At 35.5% G+C, this 16,228-nt stretch overlaps 2 protein-coding genes across 2 annotated transcripts in view; one reads left to right on the top strand and one right to left on the bottom strand.

Moving 5' to 3' along the window:
- The window catches only part of LOC141844799 (uncharacterized), a 48,761-nt gene extending 43,368 nt beyond the window's left edge, over positions 1-5,393 (bottom strand). The window contains 8 exon segments of the mRNA XM_074732795.1: positions 1,842-1,913; positions 2,185-2,256; positions 2,334-2,405; positions 2,535-2,606; positions 2,684-2,755; positions 2,982-3,053; positions 4,118-4,301; positions 5,117-5,393. Coding sequence (XP_074588896.1) covers positions 1,842-1,913; positions 2,185-2,256; positions 2,334-2,405; positions 2,535-2,606; positions 2,684-2,755; positions 2,982-3,053; positions 4,118-4,301; positions 5,117-5,285 — 785 coding nt within the window. The 5' untranslated portion in view covers positions 5,286-5,393.
- A 7,805-nt stretch (positions 5,394-13,198) lies between these two features.
- LOC141845296 (tubulin beta-7 chain-like) lies at positions 13,199-16,171 on the top strand. The gene is made up of 3 exons (XM_074733359.1): positions 13,199-13,667; positions 15,010-15,279; positions 15,364-16,171. Exons 1-3 carry the CDS (start codon positions 13,274-13,276, stop codon positions 16,035-16,037), a joined length of 1,338 nt encoding a protein of 445 aa, XP_074589460.1. The 5' UTR covers positions 13,199-13,273; the 3' UTR covers positions 16,038-16,171.
- The last annotated feature ends 57 nt before the right edge of the window (positions 16,172-16,228 follow it).

Genomic DNA, 16,228 nt, shown 5'->3' with positions numbered 1-16,228 from the left:
TCAAGCATGACCATGAGCGTGCACACGCACACACAAAGGCACACATGCACACACACACAACAAGCATACACGCCTACCCATACACAGATAAAAGTATAAAAGGAGGCTAAGTGCCCTCAATTAAGTGCAAATATTATTGAGTTTGCCAATTTAGACAACTTTTAATTTTTAAGATACATACATAAATATACAATTTAGGGTAAATTATAAAATATATCCAATACTTTAATCTATCTCATTCCTTGGATTGTATCAAATTCATTCTCTGTTAAAATTCCATCTTACTATAAAATTTCACACAGTCATTACCCATATATTGCCTCCCAATGATGGAAGCCCAAGTGTAATTACTCATTCCATGGAGGTATTATTTAATCAATTATGAAGGAATAAATTACAGTGATTCTACCTTCTTTTCCATTATCCTTTGAAGATATGGGAGCAAGACAAGATACACACATTAATGAATCGTTTCTATGGATACATGAGTGTGGTTTAAAAAACTAAAGTATCTCTCATTTTCTATGTTGTCCAGAGAATGCAATAATATATCATATCAGATAAAACAAATCATAAAATCATAAACTGTTGCTAGTGTGGTTATAGTAGGGAATTATTTTTTGATAAGAAGCATTAGATCCTTCTCGCCACATGGCAACTAATGGGATGAAATTGAAATCATTTGGGTCATGATAGAAACCTGTAGGGTAACTTGCAAAGCTTGTCTTTGTAATTTATGTGTCATTAGTTCAGGAATGCTTTCTAATGAACCATGTTTTTTTCGTAATGAAATACTATTATTTTTGTGTCAACTATATTCTCAATTTTTAGGATTAACAATGTTGTAGAAGACAACGCATACACCCAACTAAAGGAGTGCACTTGTGAGAAAGTCAACAAACTAAGGAGGTTGGACTGTTCCTTAGTGAAGTAACAAATCCTCTATATTGAAAGAAGACTAGTTTTTTTTATTCAATTTGCAAGTCAAGAGAATATACATTAAAACAAACTTTTTCTATATCTTTTCATACAAAAGAGCCCTACAAAGAAGCATGAATTTTTAAGAAAACGCTAGCCCAAGTGTATAAGAATATAATCTTCTATATTGTCTCTTTTACATTATATGGTATATCAACATATACATCATAATTTTCATGTGGCAAAATTTCTCGTGCAACATTGACATGTACCTCACAAATCCATTTAACAAAACTGTCGACAAACTTAGAAGAAATCAAATCAGACAAGCTGATATCCATAAATACTTTGAAATGAAAATTTATTAATAGATCAGCTTGTAGAATTGTTGTAAGCAAAGTTGGCAATTATTGTAACCAACCTAGCTCCAATACCCCCTCGAGCAAAGTGAGCGAAGTCCATGTGACAATTGATGGTCTCACGAGATTGTCTCAATTGATGGTGTGCAAGACAAAAAAATATATTTAAGATAACTATTGTATATTTTCTTGAGTGCTCATAACAAATGGATGAATTTATATTATCGCCTGTTTTACATGTCTTTCAATAGCATGATCTTGTTATACTAAGGAAAAATAGATTGAGTGTGCAAGTAGAAATTGAATAAAATAAAATTGTATCTGAAATGTACATCCTGAACCAAATAATTTTACCGCTTTATCTTTTTTTTTTAAAAGTCCATTTATTTATTTTTAGTTCCTTCAATTCCCATGTTTGGAAGGCCTATACCATAACAAAAAATGACGATGTGAGGAAGTATTTTAGTTGAGATGTCCATTCTGAAAAAAAATAATTCATGGTGAAAAACTAAACAACAAAAGTATGAGTGATTACTAAATAAAAACTCTAGTATTGAATCTTACAAGTCAGTTAGGTTTCTCCATTCCCCGATGAAATCAGGAACATTGCCTGTGAAATTACAGTTTGAAGCCCAACTGCAACCAAAATGGCATTCCATGTTATCTATAAATAAATATAGGGGCAGCCAGGTGCACGAAGCTCCCGCCATGCGGGGTCCGGGGAAAGGATCCATTGTACGCAGCCTTACCTTGCCTTTGGCAAGAGGTTGTTTCCAAGATTTGAACCCGTGACCTCTAGGTCACATGGCAGCAACCTTACCGTTGCGCCAAGGCTCCCCTTCGTTATCTATAAATAAATATATTATATATATTTACATAATCAAAGATAATCTTTAATAGAACTTACAACGTTGTCAAGGTTTTCAGATTGGACAGTGTTGGTGGTAGCTCACCGCTAAGTCCAGAACTATCCACATATCTGTACATCATTACATTACAAAGAATTAGTTCAGCATGTATTAACCATCCAGAATAATAAGGTGCAAAAAAACTTACAATCTTTGTATGCTAGTCAAATTCCCAAACTCTGGAGGGATGGAACCACTGAAGTTATTGTTTGATAAACCCCTGCAAGAATCCATCCCCTTTTTGTTTAGGAAACATGACAGAAGGTAATTTTAGTATAACTGTAATCAATCATGTCTTTTATATTGCTTGGCAAATTATTTCAAGATTGTTTGATGTAGAACATCTTACAGAGAGATAAGTCGCTGAAGGTTTCCAAGTTCCTTTGGTATTGGCCCAGACAAGACATTATTCCCAACGCTTCTGATGACGGTCATATAAACTAATTAGATGACAACAATAACGAAAATAGACCCATTATTCTATTAAAATGGTCTCACAAGTATTGCATCCTGGTGAAGTTCCCAAAAAATGCAGGCACAGAACCAGTCAGATAATTTTTCCAAAAATTTCTGCAGGAAAAAAGAAGCCTTTAGTTTTACAGATTTGAAATGTGAGGGCATGAGTGGCCAAACTGTTGTTGCAATTAATAATACAATATAAGTGAGACACTTAACCATACAAGGATACATCAAAAACCTAGTTCAAATGTTGCTTAGTCAAGTTTACTTCAAAATTCATTTAAATTGAAGAAGTGCCTTTAAACTACAGTCTTGTACATGAGAAAGAGTAAGTTACAGGTTCCAGAGATAGGGTAGATCTTGCAGCTCTTCGGGGATAGTTCCAACCACATCCAAGTTAAATATCCTCCTGAAAGAAACATGATGCAGAAAAGACAAATAAATCATGCATTTACAAGGGAAGGAAAAAAAACTAGTATTCCTTTACTAACATGAACAATAATAAGTGTACGTGTATGAGGTCCCTTTGTTAAATGAGAGAATCTTCATTTTACCAACATGACTGATGAAAAAACATATCATTTCAAAAGGGTTTAATGATACAGGCAGAGGTTGCTCAATAAGCCAAAATTGTGATCCCTTTGTCCTGTTACAGAAGTGGATCACGTTATTGAAATTTGTAACCCATTTCTAAATAGGTTCACTTTAGCTGGTATTTTATCAAGGCACAATAGCCAATAAAAGACACATAACTTGAGCGCTGCAATTTGCCCTTCAAAATTAATCCTGGCCATCAAATCCTCATAGACAAATTTAGTTTTGCAAAAAGTGCTTTCTTTAATGATTCAAATATAGCCAGGCACGTCTCATAGAAGCAATTATTGGAGTGACAGCAAAAGTTGCTCCCTACAAGCTAAATTAGGTCTAAAACTACATTAATGCATTACAATACACTGTGTTAGACAGAAGAAAATGATCCCAATGAATCCATCAATTTCAGTGATCACAATGTTTGCACACAGAGCACAGTTCTAATTATGATAATTGATAGGTATTTTTATATTGATTTTATGTTTCTTTATATGAAAGGAATGTACCTAGAATGGATTAAGAAAAATTGTTAATTGTGTACTTGAATATGCATAATGTCATCAGTGAGTAACTGAACCATAAAGGTTAAACATAACACAGAACATTACTATACTAATCATATTCAAAACAGAAAATAATTTGATAATAAGAGCCATGTTTTACCCACTCAATTCTAGTCATTCTCTGATCTAATTTTGGTTGTTATGTGGAAATATGAAAACAGTGTATCTGTAAGGAGATATCATATGTGTGAAATAGTATATGTGCAAAATTTTAGGGCCATTACAAGCTACCTAAAGCAGTCACAAAGATGATTTCTCGCAACTAAGAAGAAAACTAAAATAGGAAACAGATGGAGATTTATATTTCCATAATCCATACAATTGAGTAATATGGCAGACGGTGCCATTGTTGTAACTGCAGTCACATTTGATTCCAGGATTGAAGATATCGCCATCCAATATGGTTGAATCAATAGCAGCACCATTGCATAGTTCACCACTAATATTCCATGTTGACTGTGCCGTCAAACTCCATCTCCCAAAGATTGTGTTCAACGCCAAAGCTACATGCAATTCCAATAATTCAAGTTAGGTATGGTCTAACTCGATTTATTTATTTTAACTGATGTCACAAATTAGATGTGCATATTCATCTTGACAACATGGATGGATACTAGAGCAACTAAGATTCAGAATCAATCAATAATTATCGAAGTTGTGGACAAGATAGCATCAATCCTACCGCAAGTAATTAACATTAACTCTTTTCAGCATACTAAAGTAAAACTAACAGAACTGTAATAATCAACTATGTCTAATTAACCACCATACACCAACGAGAAATATGACTGACGAACTTGCTCAAATGTAAACTGAATGATGAGGATATAAGCTTAACGATTAAGCAACTTGAATTTAGCATGTTTAGGACTAAACTCGAGGACTGATGTCGCTATTGAGAGAAGGATCCTTATTATCGGTTTCAGTCAATCCACCGTGTTTCATCCTCTCCCGTTTCTTTAATTTGACCTTGGAAAGTGGATGATCTCTGCCGATAGCGTCCTAACTCCTCACATCGCCCGATTCCACTGAGCAAGAGGGACGTGCTGTCATCTCGAAGCAGCGGAATGCTAGATCGCAGTTAGGGCAAATGATGCGTCCGACTAAACTTAACGATCTTTAAGCCTAACCTTTCGATTCACTGAAGCAAAGAGACAGGATGCGCATAGAAAGATTTATTCTAGCTACTTGTGGGTTCTGCATTACCTAAGACACAGTAACCAGACTCCATCTGATCCAAAGCTACTCCTAATGTTAAGATCCGTCAAGCAGACAGGACCAAAAAAAAAAAAACGAAGAACAAGAAAAAGAGCTTCACCTTCAACCGGATCAGTCCTAGCTTGAGATTGAGGTTGAGGAGCCGGAGCTTGAGCTTGAGCTTGGACTTTGGCTATCTCCGATGACAGAAAGAGCAGCAAACTGAGGATGCAGGAGAGTACCATGCCTGCATTCCCGAGCCAGGAAGCGGGCGATTTGTTCACCGCCATGATTAGAAGCTAGCGATGAGAGCTGCGATGAAGATCGATTTCCTCGCTCGAAATTATTGATGAAGAGCAGCGGACTTTGGGATTCGAAGATAAGAACGGAAATGAAGATATTGCGCTGACGTAAACGCTCTGTAGCGCCAACAAAAGAATAAAGTTCGACAAGTGACGCTTCGTTCCGTCTGGTTCTAACTTTTTAAATTTTTAATTTGGCAAAATCTCAAAAAATCCCCCATATAATTTATTATTTACTTAAAATACCCTTCAGATATGAGGAATTGAATTCAGATAAGTTCAAAACAAAGATATTATAAAAAATTTCAATTCGAATTTCAATTTAAAAATTTTAAACTCAAATCCCAATAACCTGACAAACCTTATTTAAAAATATATTTCAATATTTCATCATTATCATATTAATTTTCTATTATTGATATGTATAAAATATCTTAATTTTTAAAATAAAATAAAATTAGAGTAGTTTTAATTAAATTAGAATAAGTTTAATCAATTTATTATCAAGTTAAGGATATTTTATGATGATGAATATTGTGATTTTTATACTCAAAATTTTAGTGGAATTTACTTTTTTTATATAAAACTCTTCAAAATTTAATATTACTCGAAGGCCCCTAAAACGGGGGTTGTTGGAAATATGCGTTGGATCGTCAAATTTTGTGAACCATGATTCACACTTTCCGTGCAATGTGGAAGGAAAGAAAGGAAATACAAAGTTGTACAAATTTATTCAATTCAACGAATTTAATCATTTATTTTTAAAATTAAATTTGGATAGAAGTCTCCTCTCATTCATGGGCTCACCTTCTTTGACTTCTTTTAGTCTTCTTATTAAAAAATTAAAGAAATTTATATTCAACAAAAGTTTTTTTAAAAGAAGCTAATGGATGAATATGCAATCTTATCTTTTTCATCATGTTCAATGTATCACTTACCATAGTAAGTTAGTATTATTGATAAGATGGTGTGAAAATAATAAAATTGAATCGAGTTTGATTATTTTTATTCCACAAGCAAAAAGTGGTTTCTCTTACTCGTTAGACTTTAGTTAGGTAGCCTTTTGGACTTTTCTCATAGTTTATTTTGTTTAAATTATATTATTCCTAATTAAATAATAAATATGATCTGTCCTTGGCATATTCATTTGTGGTTTTCTCCTTAAAAATAAATAATTTTAAAAAAATACTAATAAAAATGAATTAAATAATTTAATTTTCTACTTGAAATTGTCAATTTGGTTTATCATTTTTATTATTAATCTTAGGGTTGTTATATGGAAATTATTTTTAATTGATTTTAAATGTAATTATATTTATTTTTAAGTGACAATTTCTAGAATTACTAGCCCAAGATCCATATTGGGCTAAAGTTGCTAAATTTTAAAAGTGTTATTTTGTATGTATAACTTTTATAAAGTGCTAATAAATTATGGTATTGATGCATTTAGTTTGTCTTATAAATATTTCTAAATTGCACATTAGATAGTATTAAATTAAATTATGATGTATTTCTTAATTTATTATAGGTACTATTAAAATGGCCAAATTGTATTATATTCTAGGCATTATTAAATTGCATTATATGTTCTATTAAAATATATATAGTAGGAGATTAGGGTTGTCAACTTTTATTAAAAGTACTTCCCAATCATATATTACATGTGCATTATTATTATTATTATTATTATTATTATTATTATTATTATTATTTGATAATTCAACTATCTAATTTTTCAAATTTATTAATGTTAGAGGTAACAGATTGACTTTACATAAATTTTTTATTAATTATCAAAATAAATTAAAAAAAGCATAAAATGATTTGACATTCAGAGTCGAATTTGTTGAGAATAAGAAATTGATCTCGAATATTCTTATTTACGTCACTCTTCTGTAAAAGATGGAATCTGCCACTCTAACGGTCTCACATAGTTGGTCCTACGATCATCTATGAGGAGGTAAATCGAGAAGCTACAATTGACTACGACGGAGAAGAGTATTATCGGCTTCACCGAGATTCGAACTTTACTCTCTTCTATAAGTATGCTCTATCGTAACCAACTCAGTCAAGGGCAAAACTATCTATTTTTGGTAAACTTTTTATATATAGTGATCAGTCCCACCATCGAAATGACCCCATAATCTGAAAACCTCCTAAGAAATTTTTTGGAGACACGGTACCACTATGTTAATAAGAGTCTACTACTGAAATAGCACATCAGTCAACATGTACATGTTGCTAAAAAGACCCGAACTTGAAATCTCAGATAACACATGTCTTCATGTTTATCACTTAGAATAAATCACTTCAACCTTATTTATGTCACTCATACTTTGTCACTTGTGCTATGCCCCCGGGGGCACACCCTAAGTGTTATTGAATTATAATTTTGATGCTATTAAATTAAAAGAAAATAATAACACAAATTGATTGCATAAATAAATAAAGATACTCTTCATGCATGGTACTATAAAGAACTTTTATAGGCCCCATAAGTGCTTTGCAATTGTAAAGCACTAAGAAACAATAATAAGAGAATGAAAGGTTAAATTTCAAATGGAATGAATGTTTTGAAGGTCGATTTTAATGAACTATTTTGGAGATCGATTTTAGAGTGTGCATATACAAATATCTCTATAACTTATACAGATCACACTCAACTTCCCAAGCATAAACCTTTCCTAATTACTGTTCCTGTCTCATTTGAAATGAGAGACACCTAAAGAAACTCTCTATCGGCATAACAAAGAAGAGAACGAAATGCTACAATTTAATTTAACCCTGGCAGCCACAGCATCGACCACTGATCTAAACTGCTCAACGTCGCACGGGATGCGAAGAACTCCTGGCTGTGCATAACCAAACTCGCGCTCCGACATCTCCAACAGCACCGCGAAAATCGGGTGCTTGAAGAGCTCGGTGTGCACCAGAAACCTCTCCTCTGCCTCTTTGCCAACCATCATTGGCACGTAGCCTTTTGGCACTCCATCCCTGCTCCTCCCCATTGCCGGCCTCTTGAATCAGAATCATTAATTCTTAGATTCATATATATATATAGTAGAATTTATTGTCGTTGACTATATATTGACTTCGAGCCACCCATCACCAGGTCAAAGTCAATGGTGGTAGGTGTGCAAGTGCCACCACTTTGGAGTGGGAAACCTACAAGTCGTAGCCGGCGGCGTTGACCGGCCAACTCATCACTGAGATTCTCTGTGAATCATTGAGTTGACTTGCTCTTATTTTAGCTCGATCGAGCGTAGACTTGAATGAGGTTTGGCATGCAGCATCTTCTTTGAAGGTTTAGAACTTAGAAAGAATTTAGAGCAAGCAACCCAATTTGTGTGCAAGTATGACTTATGCACTTCTAATATCAAATTAATCAAGAAAAAAATTAAGAAGTAGACCGGCCAATATTAATGATTAATCTAAAACGACCATTGATGATCACCTATTGATGTTGCAGCCAACCGACATAGGAAAATAATAACCATTAAGGTTTTGAGTCTAGGAAAGGAGATTCCTATAGAGGAGAAGAGATGGAATAGTCAATTCATCCATTAACAAATAATTTTTTCACACTAACTCTTTTCTTTGCTTTCTTGATTGTGAATGTAATCGTCCCCGGGACTATGGTGCCGCAGTAAGACATCCAGGTTGTTACCCAGACATCCGCGGTTCGATCCCCAGCTACGACGTATTTGCAGAAATTTTCCTCCAAATGGGGATCACAATCAAAGGATGCTGGGCATCTGGGTAGGTAGCTGCGTGCGCTTCCCAATTTACCCTGGTGGTCGGTGTGAAACTTCCGTGGGACCGGACCGGTCACCCCTAGGGATTGAGTCTATGCGACTAACTGGAATTATCATTTTTTTATTGTGAATGTAATCAAGTCAGTGTGTTCCGACCAATACATCATGGATGATTCAAGCGCTGGTTCAAGTTCATGTTCCTCGAAGAGAATCATCCGGAGAGAAGAAAGATCCTGAAAAGCACTCAAAAAGAGGGTTAGAATGGCATCGGGGTTGGGTCCCGACAAGTCACTCCGACGCTCAAGTTAGGATTTGACGTAACGAAGGAATTTTATAACTTGAGGGAATTATGGTAGATATGTGCGGGTACCTATGCCCATGGGCATGTGCTACCTTTTTATAGCAGATGCTTTCCATATTAGTAACTAAAATATTAGCAACCGTCTTGATATATATTAGTTCCTCAAGATGCGAAAGAATTGGTTCTGTTCTTTTTCCGATTTGAGCGGAACGACCACGTCTTTATCACACATTGGAAATTAGCCCTAGATGTAGGAAACATATTGATACCGTACTCCGAGATTACCTCAAGATGCGGAAAGCGTGCCGAGACCAAGTCACGAGGTCGGCTCATGCTTAAGGAATGCACACCGAGATCGGAGGGGGAGCTCAACACATGTTTAAGGAAGCATACCGAGATCGGAGAGGGAGCTCGGCACATGCTTAAGGAAGTACACCGAGATCCGAAGGAGAGCTCGACACATGTTTAATGAAGCACACCAAGACCGAAGGAGGAGATCGAGAGTTCATTTAGGATTTAAGAAGTAGTCTTCGTTAATCGATACCTATATTTACTATTTTTTTTTATACCCCATTATACCTGATGTCCAGGTCTCCGCTAAATAATCGTACCGGATCACATTGTATTATCGAAAATAAACATCCGATGAAATCTTTTAAGTACCGTCAAAGAGAATGACTGTTTTTAAAGAAATTAAATTTAACATAGATTTCAACAATGCTGATACTCCTCCTCACTCATCCTATCGAATCACTCGATGTTTGACACTTGACCAAATCGAATCACTCGATGCTTGACACTTGACCTAATCGAATCACTCTCGATGCTTGGCCTACTTAGGTTGTTCATAGTCAGCCACTCGACATTCGATTAGCTGGAGCACTCGATTATTTGACGCATTTGACGTTTCAACCCACTAGACATACAGATCAGCTTTTACAGCTTGACAACTGTAGTTCAGCACGTCATATCCATCTCGAGATCAGATAAATTTTTTAAATTTTAAATTCAATAATTTTATTATGTCCGGCCGCCCACGCTTTCATCTGCGCTGAAACGCCACGTGTCGGTCTGTCTGTGGAGGTTGCTGCGTTGCAGCAGGTCAACTGCAGGCCACAACATGTTCCGCCAGGCACCTGGTGGTGTCTCGGAGGCGGGTGGGAATGGCACGTGCCACCTCATTCCGGGAAGCGTGAGATGAGACTTGAGAGGGAGGATATTTAAAATTACCTTATCGATTTATTTATGTTTAGAATTTTTTATTTATTTAATAAATTTTTTATTAAAGAGTCGTACACACTCATGTTAAATTGTTAATGTTGGTTGATTCATTTAGTTTAATAAATTATTTAAATTTATTTATTTATTTATATATATTAAATAAATATACATAATTTTTTATCAAATCAAACTTACGACCCTAATAAAAGATCTTGACCTCAAGTTGAAATATCAGTGTATCATAGCTTTAAAGTAAGCTAAAATATCATACATGTGCTCATTAATTAGAAACTCGGATAATAAGCTTAGGGTTGAGCAATCAGTTCGATCAAATCAATTAAATCACAATTGAATATATTATTTTTTTAAAATTAATTAAATCGATTTATTATTCTAATAAAAATTAAATAAACTGAATCGATAAAATATAGATTAATTTGATTTTTGATTGAATTAACTGAACTATGATATTGATTTTCAAACTAGCATTATTAGTAAAATCGACTAAATATAATACCTTTGAATGATAAAAAATAATACTTTTAATTAAAAAAATACAAAAACATTATAAATAAGTGAAGTGCTTCTAATGTGGTGTTGGTTTTTAAATTATCATACTCACACTATCATAGTGTTGGTGCTAATTTTCCAACATATTAGTTTGTTGTGTTGAAAAATTATCAAAAATTTATAAGGGGATTGTAAGTTTCAAGAGATTATAATTTTTGATTAATCATAAAATCTATAATATATTAAATTAAAACTTGTTCATATATTTATATTTTTTATTAAGTATAACATGTAAGAGTTCAATTTTATGTCCAAAAAGTATTATTTAAAATCTTTTTGAAAGCTCAAAGAATTTTAGTTTTTTATTAAAGTTATTTTCATTTTTTATATCATTATAAATTTTCAAACTATTTAAATATTTATTTAGTTAATACTATGGCATGATCTTTGAGTTAATATTTTTTTTTCATTCATCTAAGAGTGCATTGTCTGTGTTTGATGATTTTTTATTTTCTTTTTAAAAAATTTTTATTCGAACTAACTTATAAAATAATCATTATTCCGTTCCACATAAAAAATATATAAAAACCAATACCTTTAAATGACCAAAAACAATACTTTTAATAGAAAATAAAAAATATAAATAAATTTTATAAATAATTGAAGCGCTCCTTAGCGTGGTGCCTATTAATTTTTGAAAATTAATACATAATGGTGCAATCAATTTTGATAGTATTAATTATTTAAATTAAATTGGAATCAAATCGAATTATTTAAAATAATTAATTTTTTTAAAAAAATAAAATTTTAAAATAATCAAAATTTTCAATTAATTTCATTTAATAAAATTTTTACCTCTATGGAATAGCCATAATGCATAAATCTAATTGAGCTTTGTTTGCATTGATGACGGTCCACGAAGAAAAAGAGACATTATTAGCAAATTCTATTAGTTCGAAAAGTGAGCTTGCCCAACCCAGTTTAATCTAGTTAACTTAGACTCCTCCATTCATTTGGTCACATTAGGTAAATGATAAATGCCAGTTAGTTTCATTGACTATCTCTGGAAGTGATAAATTTGATCTGGTCTTTTGAAATTTTCTATCAACCACTAGGGTAAATCAGAAAGTACACGCAGCGGTGTAACGTCTAACATCCTTTAATTGCGCTCTCCATCAGGAAAATTCTTGTAAATATGCCGTAGTTGGGGATCGAATCAGTAGGTATTTGATTCAATTCCATGTGAGCTTGCCCAACCGAGTTTAATCTAGTTAACTGGAGACTAAACACACTTTTTAATAAATTAAAATGTCACATTAATTGGGCTTAATGATAGTCAATAAATTAAACACACACTTTAATAAATTATCCATAATAATGTGTTTCATCTGAGTCTCACATATCACATTTCATTACTCATGGAAGTCCACAAAAATAATGTATTAAAATAAATCTATTTAATATAATTAAAAATATTATTTACCAATTTAATTAAAATTATCTCATAATAACCTATGTTATAATTTCTATAACATGCATTGCAACTGTCTACCATAATTTTGAAGTAATTTTTATCGAAGATAAAATGACTTTGATAAATAGTATTGTATATATAATAATTTCTAATTAAAATACAATAATAAAATAAAAAAATTGCTAAATTCGTACGTCGTATTTATGGAAATAAATAAAGTAAAAAAACACGATTAAATTTGCAGGTGGAATGCAACGTTCCACCGGACACGCGACAGCGCATCGGCTTTGAACCAGACAACGCCGTTCGGCTCTTAAATGCGGTAAACTTTTATTAAAAGCGCCGGCGGAGGACGACAACCGCCCGTCGCTTTCTTGGCCCCCACCGCACCTCGTCCACGTGACAACAGCTCACCTCTCCCCACGCCCAATCGATACTTGCTCCCATACAACTTCTCCAGCGACCGTCCTGTTCACCGTACGATCCTCATCTACTTCGCGTCTCCGCCGTAGATTGCCTGCGGTCGCTTTCTGCAGCCCTCGGCCTGATATTCAAAAGTTGGAAGCGGTAAGGTTACCAAGGTGAGGAGATCGGAATAGCCCTACTATAAAAGGGCGCCCCAGATCTGAGACCTTCACTCACTCCTCTTTCTCTCCGCCTTCGTTTCTCGCCGGCGATCCGGAACGCTCGTTTTTTTGAAAGCGGAGGAGCGAGGATGAGAGAGATCCTTCACATCCAGGGCGGGCAGTGCGGGAACCAGATCGGGGCCAAGTTCTGGGAGGTGATCTGCGACGAGCACGGGATCGACGGGACTGGGAAGTACAACGGCGATTCGGACCTCCAGCTCGAGAGGATCAACGTCTATTACAATGAGGCCAGCGGCGGGAGGTACGTTCCGCGCGCGGTGCTCATGGATCTTGAGCCGGGAACTATGGATTCCGTCCGATCTGGGCCCTTTGGCCAGGTCTTTAGGCCGGATAACTTCGTCTTCGGTCAGTCTGGGGCTGGTAACAACTGGGCCAAGGGGCACTACACGGAGGGTGCGGAGCTCATTGACTCGGTGCTTGATGTGGTCAGGAAGGAGGCAGAGAACTGTGACTGCTTGCAGGGTAAGACCTTTCTCGTTCAAAATAGGCTTTAATTCTTGGTGGATCTGTGCTATTTCATGGGGGTTCTGATGGTGGTGAAAGTTGAGCTGAATTTGCTAGATCTAGGGTTATTTTGTATTCTTTAAACATCATTGAGGTAGATTTGTCCTCTCTTCTTAAACAAACTGCGAATTTGTTGCAAATATATAAAAATACCTTGCAAGCATCTTTAGTTCCTGTCAAAAGAGCGTCATAGGTTTTTTTTGTTAGGATTGGTCTGTCGAGTAGGGTTTCGGCTCAGAGACAATTGTATTCCTATAGAAATAGAATGCTCCGTGTTGACATTTTCATACCACCAGCGTCCCCTTCTTTTAATATGATGTTTTCCCAAATTTTATTGTGTCTATCCATGTAGGTACATGGTACACATGATTAATGAATGTGGTTTTACTTCAGTTGTTATAGCTATCCTTAATAGCGGCTCATCGCGGGACACAAAGCTTTAGAGGCTTCATCTTAACAGATCACATGATTTTTTTTTTATTTTGATAACGATTTTTGACTTATTTAAGAAAGGGTTTAGCTGAAGTTCTTAATCAGTACATGTTAATCACATGATTAAAGTTTACTCATCTTTAGTTTGTAAGTTCCTATGCTATGATTTACAAAATAATACAGTTCTATTGGATTATGAAACCAGTCCTAAATGTCATTGAAATCTTTGGTTTCAAAGTGTATCCTTGAGAGACAAAGTATAGTTTGTAGTGCATCGAGCTTCCACATCTGCTAAATTTACCTTTTTCTATGAACTGTAATTTGTAAGCGCCTGTGCTATGATTTACAAAATAACACCGTTTTATTGAGTTATGAAATCAGTCCTAAATTCATTGAAATTTTTTGTTCTAAACAAATTATAATGTTGAGAGATAAAGTATAGCTTGTAGCACATCATGCTTCCATATCTGACAAATCTACCTTTTTCTGTAGATCACATTAGCATAAATAACACCTACTTGAGTTTGTTTTATCCAAGATTCCTATGTCCTGTCCAACAAAGGGGTTTTTTATGAATATATTTTTTGTTTTGAGTTCACTAAGAGGTGGCTATTCAAAGGTAATGGGGAAATAACAGCCAAAGTGGAGACATGTTGCACAAACAAATTTAATATATATGCTTTTGCTTGGATGCTCATTAAAGTTTGACATCATCTCGCTTTATCATGATATCATTTGTTTGATTTTTCCAATCTCAGATGCAGCAAAGGAATACAGTGGCCTCTTTCAAGATCCATAAGTTGTGAATATCTGATGTTTATTTTTCTCTTTTCTAGTTGCTTTAACCTTTTCTTTCCTTATGGTGTAGGGTTCCAGGTGTGCCACTCTTTAGGAGGAGGCACTGGGTCAGGCATGGGGACCCTTCTCATCTCAAAGATCAGAGAGGAATATCCAGATAGAATGATGCTCACCTTCTCAGTTTTCCCCTCTCCCAAGGTTTCTGATACAGTCGTGGAGCCATACAATGCTACCCTGTCGGTTCATCAACTGGTTGAGAATGCTGATGAATGTATGGTACTTGACAATGAAGCGCTGTATGATATCTGTTTCCGCACCTTGAAGCTTTCAAATCCCACATGTGAGTCTACTGCTTCACTCCTTGCCTCTGCTGCGCTTGTTTGATGTTACATGACTAGTTATGTTTTTTTCCCCTACATGCCAGTTGGTGATCTCAATCACTTGATCTCTGCCACAATGAGCGGTGTCACTTGCTGTCTTCGCTTCCCCGGACAGCTCAACTCTGACCTGCGGAAGCTCGCAGTCAACCTCATCCCTTTTCCCCGCCTGCACTTCTTCATGGTAGGGTTTGCACCCCTTACCTCAAGGGGTTCACAACAATACCGGGCACTCACTGTACCGGAACTGACCCAGCAAATGTGGGATGCCAAGAATATGATGTGTGCCGCTGATCCCCGCCATGGCCGGTACTTAACTGCTTCAGCCATGTACCGCGGTAAGATGAGCACGAAGGAAGTCGACGAGCAGTTGCTCAATGTGCAGAACAAGAACTCATCCTACTTCGTGGAGTGGATACCAAACAACGTGAAGTCCAGTGTGTGTGACATTCCACCCAAGGGGCTCAAGATGGCATCGACTTTCATCGGCAACTCCACCTCCATCCAGGAGATGTTCAGGCGGGTGAGCGAGCAATTCACTGCCATGTTCAGGAGGAAAGCTTTCTTGCATTGGTACACCGGAGAGGGTATGGATGAGATGGAGTTCACTGAGGCTGAGAGCAACATGAACGACCTGGTGGCTGAGTACCAGCAATACCAAGATGCAACATCAGAGGAACAAGAGTACGAGGACGAGGAAGGAGAGGAGGAGGAAGGCTGAGTAATTCCCTCCTTGTGTTTTGAAATATGGTTTGCTTTCTTATTTCTGCTTGGCTTGTGGTGGATTTGGTTTCTATTGTTAGACATATGCTCTATGCTTGAATGTGATATGTTGAGACTTTGGAACCTCTGACTCTAATTATGAGTCCTCCCTCTTTGAGATTAAATCTTTTATCCTCTCTTTCATAATAG

This window comes from Curcuma longa, chromosome 14 (assembly GCF_044706935.1).
Source record: "Curcuma longa cultivar G26 ecotype Majalengka, Jawa Barat chromosome 14, ITB_CL_G26_1.1, whole genome shotgun sequence".
NCBI classification, from domain to species: Eukaryota; Viridiplantae; Streptophyta; class Magnoliopsida; order Zingiberales; family Zingiberaceae; genus Curcuma; species Curcuma longa.
This window is presented reverse-complemented; position numbering and strand designations above follow the sequence as displayed.

Coding starts and splice junctions, on each gene's coding strand:
- LOC141845296 (XM_074733359.1), top strand. CDS start 13,274: ATGAGAGAGATCCTTCACATCCAGGGCGGGCAGTGCGGGAACCAGATC. Junction 13,668..15,009: donor GAACTGTGACTGCTTGCAGG/GTAAGACCTTTC, acceptor CTTATGGTGTAG/GGTTCCAGGTGTGCCACTCT. Junction 15,280..15,363: donor GAAGCTTTCAAATCCCACAT/GTGAGTCTACTG, acceptor CCTACATGCCAG/TTGGTGATCTCAATCACTTG.